Raw genomic sequence first — 18492 nt, forward strand, 5'->3', positions numbered from 1 at the left:
TTATTGGTTTCATACTAAGGTTTCGGACATACTGAAATATCTCACATACTTTTACTTAACTGTTAACCATGGGCTGTTAACTCCACGTACAACGACCAAAATGTAAAAACGACAAAACAATATACAATATGTTACTTAGTGAGCTTTAGATGTGCTAGTAGCTGAGTTTTGGTACATTTTGGCAGAGCCAGATTAGCTGTTTACTCCTGTTTCCTGTCAGTGAGCTAACTAACTGTTAGCTTCATATTTATCCTACAGACTGAGAGTCAGTCTTCTCATTTAACACTAAATAGTTTATTTCCCCAAATGTCTAACTATTCCTCCAATGGCTGCAAATGCACAAACTGTGCTTAGAACAAAAACTCAAGCCAAACTGATGATAAAAGCACTCCAGTGGCTGTTACTCCCTTTTCTGCAATCAAAAGCCAATTTTTAATCCGTCAGGAATGCTCGACATCTGGGTTGTATTCATCTTGTAATGAGTTCAATTTGACTTTGTAGAGATTTGGCCCTGCAGGAGAACTGACAGGGCGAGGTGTGACTGCAGCACCCCAAAACAAACCCAGAGGAGGGGTTCACATGTGACATCACTGGGATAAGAGGGAAGAAGAATGTACCCCACACCCCTTAGCTTCAGTCAGCAGAGAGAAAGAAAAGAGGGTTTCATTCTTTATACTGGGACACGGGGTGGGGCTTCTTCACTAGTCTTTTTGAGGGGATTTTCTGACTCATAGTTTTTATTTTCTGATGATGAGGGTTAAAGATTGGCTTCATTCCAGATGAGAACAACGCAGGTAAAACCTCACACTTCTGGACAATGTTTTCATTTACTTTATTCAATAATCCATCTTCCATTCACTTGTAATCAGAAAATACGATTTACTTTTTTTTTTGCTGTAATTTCATTTGCGCCACTCACAACTCGCTTCGCAGCCGACATCATCGGCTCTGCCTCACAGCCCTCAGAGAAACAGCCAGGTTTATTGGGAGGAGGAATTGGCTTTTTTTTTTCTTTTTCTTTTTTGCATATTCCTCCTCAGCGGGAAGCACCGTGTTTCTACATGAATGAACATGGCTGAGTTGTCAGAAGGCTGAATGGTGAAACAGGCTCAATCTGTGTTACACAGGAAAGGAAGCTGCTCTTTGATACCAGTAGGCATGCGGAGCTGTGTCCAATTCTCTCCAGAGACAGAATTTCATTCCTCTCGTTTAAAGTGGCGTCAGATGCATAGTGTACCGAGTTATGTAAGACCACAAAAGAAAAGTTGTCTTTGTGTAGCGCATACCCCCCAGAGAGACACCCATAAATCTGGTAAACCATTTGACTGATAATCCAAAAGCATAAATTGGGGTGGGGGGAACCAATGAATGGATCTTGCATAATGTCATGTGCATGTAAACAAACTGTACAAAGCATAGCTTGTAAGCATAGTTGCAGCATGTTGTAGGCCCTTTTTTTGTAACAGTCTTTTTCATCGCCGTCTCTTCTGTCAATGGCTATGACTGATAGAGAGAAATGTCTGGTATGCTGGTGGCAGCTGAAGTCCAGAGAAGACACGGGGAGGAGTCTGCTAGTCGTGTGGACCGAGCTCTTTGGTCCCAGATTCAGAGACGGGAAATGTTTGGAAGTGTCCTGTAAACAGTGTACATGCAGATCTCGCTGTAGGCAGAAATTACTGGAAAAAAAACGCTGGCCCTTTTTGTGTCAATAAAAAAAGGCTGGCGCTGGAGCTTCCACCTCCACCTCCACCTCCACCTCCACCTCCCACCCCCAATAAAGTCTGTCTGCCTCGGAGAGAAGTGGCAGATTAAAGGGTATTCATGCAGTCTCTGGCAGTGAAGACCGGGAACCCGTGCCCGCCCTCACACCTGTATGCAGCACACACACACGTCACACATCTCACAAGGTGCCTCCTGCTCACCCCCACCACCACCATCACCACCACCATCGCTCTCTGGGAATGTTGTCAATGTCAGTCTTTATAAATCGTCCTCCTATGTGTCGCCGAGTGTGTGCCAGTGGCAGACCTGCTGTCCCTCGGCCTCCTTCATCTCTGTCCAGTGGGCCTGCTGCTCCTCGCCGGTGCTGTTGAGGCCCAGGGAGACCCAGCCCAGCCGCTCCCTGGGCCTCATGCTGCTCCGCCGGCAGAACACCGACAGCACCAGGGACACCTCGGACAGCTGGAAGAGCGCCACCTGGAACAGGAAGGTCTCCTTGTAGGTGGGGTTGGGCTGGCCGCGGCACACCGCCGTCTTGCACTTGGACATCTCTTTCCCCTTGGAGTCCAGCATGGTCAGCTTCACGTAGGTGTCTAAAAGGAGAGCGGTGAGAGAGGGACATCAAGTGGCGGGATATCAGTACTGCAACAAACTGCAGCAGAGGTTTTAAATGGGCACACTTCTTTTTCTAGGGCTGCAACTAATGATTATTTTCATTGTCGATTATTTTTTGGATTAATCGATTAGTTGTTTGATCTATAAAATGTCAGAAAATGTCGATCAGTGTGTCCCAAAGCCCAAGGTGACGTCCTCAAATGTCTTGTTTTGTCCACAACTCAAAGATATTCAGTTTACTGTCGTAGAGTAAAGAAACCAGAAAATATTCACATTTAAGAAGCTGGAATCAGAATTTTGACTTTTTTTCTTGAACAATTCTTGAAAATTACTCAAACTGATTAATCGATTATAAAAATAGTTGGTGATTAATTTAATAGTTGACAACCAATCGATTAATCATTGCAGTTCTACATTTTTTCTCTCGTGCTCTAATCAAATAACAATTTAAACCCTGAAAAGAAAGTCAGTGTATGGAAGTAAACCAGAACATCCGGATTGAAGACTAGTGCTGTACATAAATATAATGTTAATATAATGAGTTTTTAAACGGTCAGTTCACCAAAACAAATCAAAAGTAGGCCTATTTATTTTCTAAATTACACCTATTAGTATCTATATCTATGAAGATAGTTTCAGGTTTTTCAGATATCTGTCTCTGAGATTTTCTGTTTCATTTGTGGTGCTTACAGCATTAAAAACAACATTTAAAAACTTTACTCTAATAATCCACAGACATCACTGTGGACAGTTTTCAAGACAGAAGTAACAAAAGTTGCGTGCTGTAAACGATAAATGTCAGCTGGGTGTTGTGAATGATGAATTGTCGACAGTTGATTATCAGAGCAACTCTGTTTTAAATAAAATGTCAATCAAGTTTATCAAATCAATTAACAATTTAACACTCTATTTTTCAATTTACATACATTTTCATTCATGGCCATTATTAATTCATATGCATTTGCATCACTTTCCTTAAATTATAAATGGCAATTTTGTGTTGTGAATGATGAATGAAAGATGGGGATAATGATGAACCATGGCTCTGTTTTCATCATATCACGACTGTTTTAGTCAAATCGGCTTTAAATTAATGAAATCACTTGATAATTTATCACTCAATTTTTGAATTCACATGCATTTTCATCACCTCCATTCTGATCAATTCATTTTTGATTTAATGCTTCAACCCCTCATACTTTTTCAGTGCTGAGAGCACCAAAACAAGACAAAGAAAACCAAAACTAGATACAAGAGGTGAGAAAATAAGTTGCTCTGAAATTTGGATGAAACACCCAAAAATCTATACATGCTAGGAGTGTTTTATTGTTTATTTACGCACTGATAGAAGTTCAACCAATGAACCAAATATGTGGCATTTTTGGCCAAAACTTAAAAATATCATCTACACATGATTCAAATATTCCGAACCCTGATTACATTACAAGTAATTCCCTGCTGACTTACCTCTCATGATATAAAGCTGGCCCCCTACAAAGTGTTTTATACAACAGAACAAACCGTCTGCGGCAGCACACACACACCACAGCACACAAAGTAGGAAAGAAGAAAGACAGGAAACAGTTTAAAGATTATGATACACGCACCAGAAGGTCAGATTTCATGGGAACTCTGATAACTCTGATAAGCAGAAATTGCTTTAGCTTTATGGCTTGAATCATTATTAAAAAGCTTTGTTTTTGTTGCATCCTGCTGGAAGTCTTGCCCATCTGTCTTGCCAAAACAATTGCTTCGTGTATCAGCAATATTAAAAGGGAGAATTTTACTGAAAGGAAAATTTACATCTCAACACCGCATTCCCAACTGGCACAAAACCCAAGAATTAAATGATTTTATATGGAAGCTTTTTGTACGTACTGACGGGTTTTTCAGACGCTGGGGTTTTGAAGTGGCTTCCCTGGATGACCTCAGCAGATAACTGTCCCGTGGCAGAGTTGTAGAGGAGACCCACGAGGATCTCTGGCAGAGAAGAGTCCTCAGTGGAGCGATAAGACAGAGCTCCAGCGCTGCGAGACACGCTCACCACAGAGCCACAACCCTGGCAAGATGAAACAAACAGAAAGAAGAGGGGGGGTTTTTTTACAGTATGTGCAAGGTCTTCTTTGGACTTTGAAGCTTTAATAGGAAATGAAATGTGTCCTTAGTTGAAACCCAGGACTAATCTGCTGCTTCAGATGAAACTCTGCTCTAGACAGAAATTGACAAAGTGTTCTCACTGTGAGCTCGGAGCCCGGCTCCAGGGTGACAGGCAGAGCGATCTTGCCCTGCAGGTTGAGTTTAGTCAGGTAGAACACCTTCTCTCCCAGGACCTTCTCCTTTTTCATCCGCCTGATGCTGTACAGGCGGAAGCGAACGGCATAGTCCCCCAGGGCGTCCTGTTCCACCCTGGAAAACTTGAATGTCTCCGTGAAGACGGGACAGGGGCCCTTCTGCACGCCCGTCTTGGCCCGTTGCTTCTTGGTGGGCAGCAGGACCAGGTGGACCTGCCACGCGATGTTGCCCGTCTGTTTTAGGGCGGGGATGTCTGTCGCCGCGGTGACCGTGACGGCCAACCACTGCTCGCCGGAGTCGTACTCGAAGGCGACGTCCAGCGTGCCGTATTTGGCGAGGGGCTCTGGCTCGTAGGCTGTAGGGAGCTGAGGACCGGAGCCGTCCTGCAGGGAGGAAAGAGAGAATCAGAGGAGGAGTGAAGGAAGGATGAGTTTAAAAGAGGTGTTAGAGGGACATCATCAACTTCCTCCTGTTGCTGAATACAAGGTCAACTAATTTACTAATGTTCCCAACAGACTTGGGTCAAATATGAGGTGATAAGTAAGTCAGTTCTCTGTATTACAAGTTTGAAATGAAATGTTATATTTAAATATGCAAATGAGGCATCATCTTATTAAATACGTGCTAATTTGCAGCAATTTCCAGAACAGAAATTCTTTCAAGGTTCAAAATTCTTGTTTCATTTTGTTGACATATACAGAGGGGATTTTGGATATCTTTTTTTTTTTTATCACTCCATTAATCAAAAAATACTGTCAACAGCCATAAAAAACAAAATCCATTTTCAACATGTTTTTATGAATAAAATGTTCTATAAATCAGGCTATGAATGATATATGAACAAACCCCTCTGTGAAAACCTTCAGAATATAGATAGGAATGAAACTGGAAAGTGTGATGGATGTAAGTGTTGCTGAAGTGGAGATTTCTGGCTCAGAGTCTGAGAGAAAACGCATTTTGAGAAAACAGCCTTTAAAGATATAGATCGTAAAATTATTTTGAAGACACTACAGGTGAATAGGGTACAAAAATTAACTAATAAATGTCACCGTGAAATTTCCCCCGTTGATTACTCACATTAAGACAATTATTCTTTGTATTACGTTGTATAAGTTGTATGTTTAAATATGCAAGTGAGGCATAGAGACGGAAAAGAGACAGAAATCTACACACGCAAATCTACAAAGTAGTAAAATAAACACCTAAATGTGTGTTTTAGACGTTTTCTCTCCACTCGTCTGAAAGAAGACAAGTTATGGAAGCAAAATAGCCAAAAATCTCAAAATCAACCAGTGCATGAAAAACAATGTTTTTGCCTGGATTGTCGCCGCTAAAAAGTAAGTTTAAAATCGTTTTTACCCACATTTTATGTCCCAACACATTCAACAGTTGTGTTCTCTGCTGCAAAAATATTTGTTCAGATCTTGTTGTGACAAGGACAGGTCAAAATGTTAATTGATAAAACAATCCTTTATCAAGTTACAGGGCAAATTGTATTTTTAGAGTCAGATTTTACCTGTTTTTTAATGTTCAAAATAATCACCCAATAAATTCCCAGATGTGTTATTGAAAAATAAACAAATATAATGATCTTTGGGAGTTATACTTCTGGGGTCTGGGTCAGATTTAATATCAAGATATTCTGTAGAAAACTGCAACAATGCTGATCAATTTGTTTTCCTTCTTTGTTCCACCACCCATCTCCCTGTCTCCTCGTGTTAAGATGACCTAAACTGTAACTGACACTGTAACCAAAGTCATCTAATTACAGTAGTGGTCTTAACATAAATATATAATTAATAGGTAAAAGGGAGGAGTTTCTATACTATTGTTGTGATCTGACCTCTGGTCCCAGCACAGCGGTGCTGTCACTGGGAATGTCCTCCTCACAGCCCTTGTTGAGGTAGCTCTCAGTGTCCTGGTCCACGCTGGCCTCACTGGAGCAGTGGGGGCTGTCGCAGCGCTGCGGGGACGACCCCCTCCTGACCCCGCGCTCCGAGTGGGAGCGAGAGGTCACCCGCGCCGCCGCTGAGCTCTCGTCCTGGTACGGAGGAGGCTGGGTCTCGCTGAGGGAGGAGTTCTTCTTCTTTATTCTCTGGATGCTGTTGATTGCTGACAGAGAGGGACACAGAGGGAGTAATGTGATACCAGAGGTGTATTACTGGAGACCTACTGTGATCTGCAGAAATACTCATTATGTAGTCAGACATACGGTCGACCACAGAGTCACGTTAACCTCTTAAACTGTGACAGACCCACAGCTGAGGTCATCCTTTCAAACTAAAACAGCCTCACAGAATTTTATATTAAATCAAAATGAAATATCTAATTCTTATCTGTCATTTCATGTAATGATGCAGCCACATCAATACATGAATATTTGACTCTGTGTCATGTAGGTCCAATGAAGTGTTGGAAAAAGGCACGCAGAGAATAAGTTACTGTGTAGTGTTGTACAATGTACTTATTTTAAAGACAATTAAAGGAATAGTTCGACAAACTCAATACCACACATGACAAGAGAGGTATCAGTCTTCTCATCTAACTCTCTGCAGGAATACTTATAATTCAGAGACCAATATTGTACTTTTTACTTTACTTTAGTTACTTTGCAGATTCACATTAATAACCCAAAATTATAATCAACAGATAAATGACGATGTATTATTATGGATGAAGATTTAACTTCTAAATGGCAGTGTATATAGTAAAAAAATAGCCCCAAATTTACCAGCTTCAAAATTAAAGAAATGTAGACATTGATGCAATAATAATTATAATCCAAAAATATAATATATAAACATTATTCTGAAACGGACTGTTCTGCATAATGAGTACTTTTACTTTTTGTACTTTAAGTATATTTTGATGCTTATACTTTTATACTTTTACTTCAGGAAGATGGTGAATGCAGGACTTTTACTTGTAACTACTACTTCTATTTTTATCTGATTACTTCTTCCACACTGATTATTGCTGTTATTTTATTAATCTTATCCTTTTATGTTTTATGTGTTTTGTGATCCTTAATTAATTTTCTCACATTTTATCTAATTAATTATGAGTGGGTCTTGTATGTTTTGTTATGTTTTATATTCTACAGTGAAGGCTATGTGTCGCTCCTGTCACTCCTCCTGGTTAAATAAAGTTTTCTCACCCCGTTCGCTGGAGGCTTCGCTGCTGTAGCCTCCCTGCTCACCGGACGGTTTGCGTTTGTTGCTCCACGCTGAAGTTGTGTTCTGCTGAGCCACCGCCTCGGGCCCTTTGTCCTCCTCGCTGTCTGATAAAACTCCCTCTGCTGCACAAAATAACACAGAGACTCCAGTTCAAACATTACATTTATCTCACAAAACATAATAATGTGCAGCAGGAGGCAAGAACAAAGAAGCAGATGCTGAAACTGGCACTCTGAGAGTTGAGAAGTGAAATTCATGGTAAGAAATTCAGGTTATGAATTCAAATGAGAGACGAAGAAGAAGAGATCCAGGTGGTGAAATTGAAGCAGCACACCATCTAACCTTTTTTTCCTTTCTTTTTCTTCTTGCTCTTCTTCCCTTTCTCCTTCTTTTTCTCCCCATCCGAAACTTCTTCGGATTTCTTCGACCCCTCCTTTGCTCCTTTCTTCTTCTTCTTGTCCGACTTTTTCTTTTTCACCGTTGAGGAAGATCTAGCAAGATCAGCCTCTTCCTCGTCATCTCCCTCTCTCTCAGGGCTGTCCGCCACCTCTTCCTCTGCTTCTCCCTCTTCTTTCTGCTTTGACGACCTGCTCTCAGTCTCAGGACCAGGTGATGGAGGAGGTTCGTCGCCATCATCGCCTCTTTGCTGAGCGGTGGAGTGGTCGCCGCTGTCATCTGTTTTCTCAACAGCATCAGCATTCTCTTCATGCTCTCCATCTTCCTCTTTGTTCTTCTGTGCCTCGGCTTCTTTCTCCAGCTGCTTTTCCCTCCTTTCTTTCCTCCTCTGCTCTTTCTTCTCCTGCAGCTCCTTCTCCTCCTTCTTCTTCTTCTCTTCCTCTGCCAACTCGGCTTCTGTTTTTTTAACTCGCCAGCATCCGTCCCTCCATTCCCACTCCAGCTGGCTCTGAGCGCTCTCAGCCTCGTTGGCATCACTGGACTGGTTGGTCTTTGAGGCTGCGTTGCTGGCCTTGCTTCCTCCTTCCTGTGCCGTGGAAGTCTGACCAGACTCCTGGCCACTGTTCTCCCCATCCTCCACCTTGTTGATGATAGTGGTGACCTGCTCGGTCAGCTGGTCGCTGACGGCGTACGTGGCGTCGCTGACGGCGTTGGCCAGGTCGTCCACTCGGCTGGTGACCGAGTCCAAGAGGGAGGAAATGTTGACAGATGGGAGGTTCTGCTGGAAGCTCTTGAAGAAGGCCATCTCTCAGCCGGGGATCCCGTCAGCACGCTGGCTGCTAGATTAGCTCATCAGAGGCACTGACACGGACATGTGGTGGTTAGCAGCGAGTGGTGCCAGCGTCACAGTGTGTGCTGAGACCAACACGTGTGTACAAACCAATATGGTGATTGTAAAGATCATAATACAGGTTTTGTAACAAGAGATCTCTCACAGTGTTATTGCATTCAACTATTTGTATGTCTCAGACATTATAATAGGGTTTTAGTAAAAAAAATACAAGAAAATCTAAGTGTGTGGTGTAAGTATGGTCTCAGCTTTGTCACGAGTTTTACACATTCATCCTCTGTGTTCTAAAAGTAGAGGGTAATAGTTGAAATAGTTAGCTAAAAGTTAGCTAAAAGCAATGGACATACAGTTGAAATAGTTAGCCAAAAGTTAGTTAAAAGTAGTGGATAAATAGTTGAAATAGTTAACTAAAAGTGATGGATAATCAGTTGAAACACTTAGGTAGGGGGACACAACAACAACACTTGTGGTGCTCTGATAATATTTTGCTGAAATGTGTCAGGATAAGAAATAAAATGGTAAACCGAGGCCATATGATGAGACATGTTTTTGTTCATAAGCTGCATAAGAACACCCATTTGAGGAAGTGCACATTTTGCACTGAATAAGCCAATAATCCTCCTAATGTGTGTGTGTGTAAATGACACTGTAATAGATCTATATGTGTGTGGAGTACCTGGCTGGTTGTTCTTATAGCCACTGAGTTGTGACAGATCGGCAGGACTCTCCACTGACAGCTTGTTGCTGAGGTAAAGAAAAAACAGAGCCATCAACGCCATGAAGGCTGCAATGGAAGACAGGACACCCAGAAGCTCAGGAGAGACTGAGGAAGAGAAGAACGGGAATAAAGAGGGAGGGAGGGAAGAAGAGAGAGACGGGGGAGGAAAAAGAAAGACAGACAGAAAATAAATTAGACCAAATATAATACTGATCATGGAGGATTGTAACAGTTAAGTTTCCAAACCAAGTCTTTTATTTTGAAGGAAAAAAAAATGCTATAAATAAAAACAGATGACTGCAAGCTAAAAAAAACATCTATTTGATGATTTTATTTTGGATCAAACTCCTCAAATGTTGCCTTGTCCGGGTAGCTATTGTGCTTTTGAACAGTCAGTAGTTGTTCCACTTCAAAGGCACACCAGATACAATCTACAGCAGTGTATGTAGGCCAACCATACTTCATGTAACCATGCAGCTCTGCGCTGCTGATGTGCTATTTTTATGAGAGCCTCAAAGGGGGCTGTATCTAACTGAAACGTAGACTCTGTAAACCAGCCAAACCGCACTGGGCCTGCACTTAATACGCTACAACGCAGAAACACCTCAGGGTATAATAGCTGAAGTAAAGGGGGGGAAGTTCGTGGACAATGAAGCATGAGTGGTATTTCTAAAGATCACAGTTGAAAGGGCAGCTTGTAAAATGAAGCACACTGCAAGCGAAGCTCTGGGAGATGCGGTGTGTGGATTTTAAGTTTAAGTACTTCTTGAGCCACATAATAGAGTTTCTGGATCCCACAATTATATGGATATATTCCACAATTAATCCCTTAGTATTTCACTAATCTTAAAGGCTTTGCACACCCACACAGGTGTTTTCTATTGACTGATCACTAAACCCCGCCCCTGAGCGGCTATTGTCCAATCGTAGCTTAGCAACCGTAGAAAGGCTGTGGATTTCTCCACATGTTGAGGCGGTGAGTGTGGTGCTGGAGAGCAATACTAAAGAGTTTGGAGGGTGATGTCTTTTTTTAGCCTTTCTAAAACCCAAACGACAAGAACCAAACGGTAAGGAATGGATTAAAGTGAGTGTTTGTTTGCTCTACCATATGCTGCAAAAGTTATCACCCGCAACAATAACCTACTTCCAAGGCCAAGAGTTGGCAGAGCTACATTAGTTTGTGTGGTTACAGGTTAGGCCCTATGTTAGAAGTATTTTCTCACTGTGTCCTAGATGCTATCAGGCTTGCTCTGTATTGGATTTGGGAAAGTTCACACTACAGCAACCCTAGCCTACATTAGTCCTCACCCTAAAAGACTTTTTCCTCTTGCAACCAAGCACTCATGTGGAGTCGTGTTTCCGGCCACCCCAATGAATGTGTGTACAATATTCAGTCTCCTTAGAAGGTGCTAAATACGGGATAGGGAACATTTCTATTGCCTCTAAACGGCTCTCAACATGCCGACGGCTAGCAGGTGGCTCGCAGCTAATCGTTTTAGTCATTTTTTCAAGCGAAAATACCAAATATTGCCAAGTCCCAGCTTCTTCACTGGGAGGAGTTGCTGTCTTTCTTTCTCTTATGTGATAGAAACTTGATAATTACAGGTTTTAGGCTGTTAAAGGAACAGTGTGTAACATTTTGGGAGATCTATTAGCAGAAATGGAATATAATATTCATAACTATGTTTTTATTTGTGTTTAATCACCTGAAACTAAAAATCGTGTTTTCGTTAGCTTAAAATGAGCCCTTCATATCTACATAGGGAGTTGGTCCTCCTCATGGAATCCGCCATGTTTTTACAGTAGCCAAGAACGGACAAACCAAACACTGGCTCTAGAGAAAGCCTTTCACATATTTACGTTATCTGAAGGCCACCGTAGTTCTCCAACAGGCTTGTTAAACTGTGGTAACGTGAGCCGAGAGTGCTAAACCGTGGTACCGCCAGCCGCCGCCTGACTTCCATTGCTCCTAAAGTAGTGTTAATATGGTGAGGATGACCTCTGAGCAAGGCGAATGGCGTTACGACGGTTTTGCACTCTGCGGCTCACGTTACCTCAGTCTTAGGACGGGAGGAGTGAGCGGAGGGGTACTCAGTTGGTTGCCATCTGCAACCACACCACTAGATGCCGCCAAATCCTACACACTGCACCTTTAATGAAAGCTATTTGAAGACCTCACCTTGGTTTTAGGGGTATTTTTCACCATTTTCTTACATTTTATAGATTAATCGATAATCAAAATACATGTTCGTTGCAGTACTAATAAAATAAATAAATAAATAAATAAAATGGTGGTACATTTCAGGCCAATGTGTCTGCAGGTGCTCACTTCAGAAACAACCATCACCTGTCACTGATTAAATGGTTCAGCAGCGTGAAAACTGGTATCTCCCGGAGAGCACAAATGAGCGAGGAGGAGAGAAAAACAGAGGCATAATAGTTTCTCAACCCTCCTGACTACAGACTGAACTTATGGACAGACTTGTTTCACCATGGCAACAGGCAAAGACCACTGCAGCCTGACAACTATAGCGCTGCTGCAGACTGCCAAAGTGATGAATGCTAAACTCCCAAGAATGGCAAGAGAAGTAGGAGAGCGATAAGAGAGGTGGCAGAGGCTTACCTTCTCTAAATGAATATCCTCTTTAAAGCCAGCTGTTCCCCAAAAAGCACTATCAGTGCTCCTGCTGCTATAAATGATCTAAGAAGAGGGGGGAAAACAAAGTTGTCCTGCTCTGAAGTAATCCGACATGTAATAAATAAATCCCAGTCTGGGCCAAGCTCTTGCCAGGCTTACGTATCAACTGTCACTGTGTTGATTGTGCCAGAATGACCTCTGCAGCCGTCGGGCAGCCAGCCGCCTGTCCAAATGAACAGCTTACGGCCCTGTTCACTTCATACATGGCCCTGCTCTGTAAATGTCAACGACAACTGAATAATTTAGACACCTGAGGTAACCTGATGCCTCTGTCGATGTACACTGGAAAGTGGAGCAACCCGGCCTTTGAAACAGCTCACCCTGCTGTCAGTTATTTTCTTTTTAATATAATACCCATCATTCTCAGAAAAGCCTGATATTTCTCTTAACAGCAGAGCAGATTAAAGTGCTTCTCAGCCACTTCCCTTTCTCTTTCTCTGCCCTTTTTCACCCCCATCCTCTCAGAGTGTGTGCATGTACAGAATAAACAACAAAACATAACCGAATAAATCTGTTTTTTTAACAGCGTGTGAACTGGCTCTAAACTGAGCCTCAGGATTCAATCTGTGTTTTTTATTTTCCAGGTAATGACTCCAGTAAGCTTGACTAATAAAACATGAAAACACAGCCACTGAACCATTCCATGTGCAAACAGAAAAATGAATAATAACCTCAGAGAAAATGTGAGCTCATTTAGATGAAATGTTTTTGTGACACAAAAACATGGGAAACAAATTATTCTGTCATGTTTCTACAACAAATTATGCCAAATATCCTCATTTTATTACACAGCTTTTGTTGAATACTCAATTCTGATTGGTCAATAACGGCGTTCTATGGTCTGTTACTTCAACAGACCATTGCTATGGGCGAAGTTCTGATGTTGGACTCTGGCGGACCGTTTTTGAGTCAAATTATTGATTTCTTAAGTAAGTTGCCGTGTAATAAGTGGGATAATGTTCAGCGAGCTGGTCATTGTTGTGAAATAAACCCCTTCAGGGGGATGCAGACCTAAATGTCTGTTTATTAATTCTTTAAATGTCAGATATCATCCACCTCTGATATGATGGAGGTTCATCATTGGCTTATTAAGTAATGGGTAATGTACAGCAAGCTGATCATTGTTGTGAAATAAACCCCGAGCTGAAGGGGTTTATTTCACAACAATGACCCGCTAGCTGTACGTAGAACGCTGTGATTGACCAATCAGAATCAAGTATTAAACAAAGCCGTGTAATATTATTACAAATAATTGATTTCTTAAGTAAGTAGCTGTGTAATAAACGGGATAATATACAGCTAGTGGGTCACTGTTGTGAAATAAACCACTTCAGGGCAACAATGACCGGCTCGCTGTACATTATCCCTTATGTGGATGTTAACTTTCACTAATTTATTAATGTAATAAGCTTTTAGACCAGCGCATACTTAACTTGGCTGTCGTTTATAGGACATGCTTGTTTAAAAAGTAGGTAGGCAATCTGGAAATGTTGCTTACACATGGACTTCTGATACGAAACAAAACCTCGGCGCTGAATAAATCATGAACGCACAGCTGCCTTCTTTTGCTGAAGTGAACCAAAACTTGATACGCCATGCATAATTCACACGCAGACATTATGCTTTCTGAAGTCTATATAGAGACACTTTTCTGTACACCAAACTTCAGGGAAAATTCACATGGATTAAGGGATGAATCACAAAAATAAGGGAGGTTGAGAGCTAAATATTAGTAGCAATCTTTTAAAGTGATGTAGTGGAGCGCAGCCAAGCATGACTGCCATTATGCTCAGGATGAAAACAGAAAAATATGCTATTATGCTAATGCAGACACACAAGTGCAGCGCTCGGTTGGTTGTAACATGGCCTTACCTCGTCTGGCACAGATGAGCTCATGAACACCACAGTTCCTCCCCCCTCCTGGGAGAAAGAGAGAGAGAGAGAGATGAAAAGTTGTGTGTCAGAGGTTATAAATATGATTCAATGTACTGTAGAAACATATGTTCATGCCTCAGGTTAGAGAAGCTAGCAGATGGTTACGCCAACAAATATAAAAACTGATTAGCTGGAACCAACTGAGAAAAACACTCACATATAAATGGTTAATTTGTTAACATAAATGTGCCATAAAAGGGAGGTATTTGAGAGAAAAATTATTGTAGAATATCTGTGTATATCTGTTTTATGTGAAGGACCCTTCATGGCTGTGTTAATTAGCTTTAGAGGTGCTTGTAGGTATTTTTTTAACCTTTGAAAAGAGCCAGGCTAGCTGTTTCCTACTACTTCCTGTCATTATGCTAAGCTAAGCTAAGCTAACCATCTCCTGGTTCCAGCTGCGTACACATTTATTAACAGCAATAAAAACTGTGCTAAAGCCCATTAATGTGATAAATTATTCATAATTAAATGCAGTGATGATTACTTCAATGCATCTTTCATAAGGTCTAAAGTAATAATTCAGTAATAATTGTGTTGAAGGTCAAAATGCTCTCTGAATACTGAAATACTAAATGCTTTATTTATGTATTTATTGGTCTAAAAGTAGTCAAATTTAATTATAAAGAGTCTAAAAACTGAAATCATCCTATAAAATACCCTCCCCTTGTTGCTAAAAAAACATTAAATTCCTAGATTAAAATAACCGAGGTCATGAACTCTGTGACCTCAGTGCGTAAACCAGTTGGGACATTTTCAGCATGAAAATATCAAGTTTCACCTAATCATCACCAATTAGTATGATATTTTTACATCATCTGGAAATATGTGAAGGTTTTTACTATTTTCACTCCACACTTTCCTTCACAATCCCCCCCGAGGCTTAATTTAACGAAGGATGCTGACACCCTGACACACACATTCACACACCCACAGGCTTATGCACATTACATTCACACATTATCTCTCTTGGCTCGTCACCTCAGTACTTAATGATTCAGGTATCTACAGCTCTGTAACAGTCGGAATTTGGGTCTTAATTACAAAATTGTGTCAGCGTCTTAGGAAGCGATATCTTTCTCCCCTGAACTCTACTTGTAGAATTTAAACAAATCATCCGTGGACGCTGGATTGGACGCCGAAATGGTCTAAAGTGACGACTCAAAGCCAGAGCGAAGAGAAAGCTCTGAGGCCGACTTGTCTTCTGTCACACTGCAGACAGACGCTCTATAGTCTGGACCAATTCACTTAATGTTAGAGACTCTCTCTGTTGGCTGTTCTAGACAAAAAGCTTGCCAAAATTTTGCAATCAATAATACACCGGTCACTGATATCCTTAATATAAAAGGTATTCTTATAAGAGGGGCTTTTTACAGTAATAGGATAAGAAGATATTTTGAGTGTCTTTTTCTTTATATTTATTTGCTCTTCTGTTTAATTTTCCCATTTATTTATTGATGTATTTATTTTAATTAATTTTTAAATTAATTTATTTTTGCATTTATTTTTTATTTATCTTTTTATTTATTTTTTTATTTATTTTATATTTATTTTTAAATGTGTACATTTATTTATGTATTTATGCTTACTGTTACACTCTTACTTACAGTTGGTAGGATGTGGGTTAAAGATGTTTTAAAGATCCCATATTGTAAAAAGTGGGATTTTCATGTCTTTTATATCATAAAGCAGGTTAAAGTGATATATAAATACTGTGAAAGTATCAAAACACTCAATCCATGGAGAAATACACACAGCTCGTATTTAGAAACTGAATTTGAAACAAGCTGTCAGGATTTCTGTCCATTTCTGATGTCACAAATATACAATTTTTAGACCATTTACACAGTTTTCAAACATAAACATTCTAATTGTGTCCCAGTTTATTTTTCCTATTGCAGTGTATGTAATTAACATCAGCTGACACGAAGTAAACATGGACCCAAATTGTTGCCTAGCAACATAATTCCATTACAATTCCGTTGAAATGCACTAAAACGGAGCGTTTCAGACAGAGGGTAAATACAGGTATATTCAGGCAAACAGTACGAGGAAGACAAAGTGTTTTTTTTAACATTAAAGCATGTAAACATGTTCTACTAGAAACACAAAATACAAGTATGAACCTGAAAATGAGCATAATATGGGACCTTTAATTAATTTCTAAATGTATTTATTTTTTATTTATTTATTTTTTGCATTTATTTTTAATTTATTTATTTTTGCATTTGTTTTTTATTTATTTATTTATTTTTGCATTTATTTTTAATTTATTTTATATTACTTTTTAATGTGTATATTTATTTATGTATTTATGCTTACTGCTACACTCTTACTTACAGTTGGTAGGATGTGGGTTAAAGATGTTTTAAAACATATTGTACTCTGATTGGAATATTTTTAATGATAATATATATATTTTGACTTTTAAGAATGAACCATTGCTGCATGGATGAATATCATTTAAGATCACTTGAGTATTTGTGTAAATTAAATATGAATTGCAGATATATATTGCTTGTACAACTGGTGAGTCACTGCTGATCTCTCTTTCTCTCTATATCAGGTGTCGTGTTATCAACACAACACTGCACGTATGGCTGCACGTGACACAATAAAGAAGAACAGTGACGGGACGGGGGCACGCGCCTACTTCTCATCCCTCGGTGTCATGGTGATGAGTGTTTCCGGTCACTTTCACTAAAACCTTGAAGGAAGAGGACACGTATATCCCATAATGTACACATTACCCATGGAGCTTAGCGCGGCAATATAAACTAGCACGTGCATCCACAAAAATAACGGCTGGTTTTTCGAACTCAAAACCGTTATTTTTTTTAAATCGATATTCATCCGCCAGTTGATGTAGTTCTTTAACTAAAGTAGTTCATGTGATGCTGAGTAGCAGCTTACTGTGATTTTAGGTTAAAAATAAATAAATATTTTACATTTAATCGCTTTCACAGGGATATTTGACTCAAACGTGACTAAAATCACTATCTGTATCCGTGTCCACAACATCCCCGCATCACCTCTCAGCATCATCAGCCGTTAGCTGTCCCAACCGTCCGGAGCACTGCGGTATACTCCCGGTAACGGCATTCAAAACACACACTGATTGCTGGTGGTTACAGAATAACAACACTTCTGCTGAATATAATATATATGTATGTTTTTATATATATATATAAAAGCAGCGGACTACTCATTCCGTCCCGGGCAAAGTTTCACCCGAGTCCCCGCAGGACACCTGAGAGAGACCGAGTACTTACCGTCTATCGCCATGATGCTCCGGCCGGACTGTACCAACTGTAGGGGGGTGATGGAGGAGGAGGAGGAGGAGGTCATTCATGAGCCAGCGGACGGTGTGTGCGCGTGTGTGTGTGCGTGTGTGTTTGTGTGTGTGTGTGTGTGTGTGACAGAGAGAGAGAGAGGTTGTATAAGCATTTCAATAACAGGGGTACTATGTAAGATATATACATTTTTTTTTTTTAGGATAAGATAAGATGAGGCCAAATTCAGTAGTTGCAGCAGCACAAGGAGGTGCTGCTAAAAAATATCATATATATATACATATATATATATATATATATAAAGTTAATAATAACAATTAAAAATGCTAAAAAAATAAAAAAAATAAAATAAAAAAAGTAATAATAAAAAAATTTAAAACATATCATATATATATGATATGTTTTTAATTTTTAAATAAAAAAGTAATAATAAAAAAATTAAAAACATAATATTATATGTTTTTAATTTTTGTATTATTAGTGTTTCTTAATTTACTTTAAAATTTTTAAAAATGTTTAACATTTACATTTTTTTTTTTATTATTTACTTTTATACATACATATATATAGAAATATATATATACATATATATATACTTGATATTTTTTAGCAGCACCTCCTTGTGCTGCTGCAACTAACAAATTAAAAACATATAATATATATATATATATTATGTTTTTTATTTTTTTATTATTACTTTTTTTTATTTACTTTTCAGATTAAGCGTTTACACTTAAAAAATGTAAGGCTTTTTGTCTTGTGACTTCTTACACAGAATCTGTGTTGAGTTTCAGATTTCC

The 18492-nt window shown here is 39.8% G+C and overlaps 1 protein-coding gene across 4 annotated transcripts; it reads right to left on the minus strand.

The window, feature by feature from the left end:
* Positions 1-813: 813 nt before the first annotated feature.
* syt14b (synaptotagmin XIVb) lies at positions 814-17827 on the minus strand. Of its 4 annotated transcripts, none has more exons than XM_037750955.1 (10): positions 17672-17827; positions 14337-14384; positions 9725-9792; positions 8145-9059; positions 7784-7924; positions 6470-6738; positions 4572-5009; positions 4213-4393; positions 3802-3858; positions 814-2312 (listed from the first exon to the last, which is right to left on the minus strand). In XM_037750955.1, exons 4-10 carry the CDS (start codon positions 9001-9003, stop codon positions 1996-1998), a joined length of 2262 nt encoding a protein of 753 aa, XP_037606883.1. In that variant the 5' UTR covers positions 9004-9059; positions 9725-9792; positions 14337-14384; positions 17672-17827; the 3' UTR covers positions 814-1995. The 4 variants fall into 4 exon arrangements, with proteins under 4 accessions (XP_037606883.1, XP_037606882.1, XP_037606885.1 ...); XM_037750954.1 differs by having other exon boundaries at positions 9725-9871; XM_037750957.1 differs by lacking the exon at positions 3802-3858 and having other exon boundaries at positions 9725-9871; positions 17672-17823.
* Between the last annotated feature and the right edge of the window lie 665 nt (positions 17828-18492).

The sequence above is a fragment of the Sebastes umbrosus genome, chromosome 18, assembly GCF_015220745.1.
Source record: "Sebastes umbrosus isolate fSebUmb1 chromosome 18, fSebUmb1.pri, whole genome shotgun sequence".
Taxonomy (NCBI): Eukaryota; Metazoa; Chordata; class Actinopteri; order Perciformes; family Sebastidae; genus Sebastes; species Sebastes umbrosus.

What these genes read in the sequence shown, in the direction of transcription:
- syt14b (XM_037750955.1), bottom strand. Translation starts at nt 9,003, where the DNA reads ATGGCCTTCTTCAAGAGCTTCCAGCAGAACCTCCCATCTGTCAACATT. An exon ending in GAAAAAGAAAGGAAAAAAAG is followed by an intron (nt 7,925 to 8,144) that starts GTTAGATGGTGT and finishes TATTTTGTGCAG; the next exon opens with CAGAGGGAGTTTTATCAGAC. An exon ending in CCGCTGTGCTGGGACCAGAG is followed by an intron (nt 5,010 to 6,469) that starts GTCAGATCACAA and finishes TCCTCCCTGCAG; the next exon opens with GACGGCTCCGGTCCTCAGCT.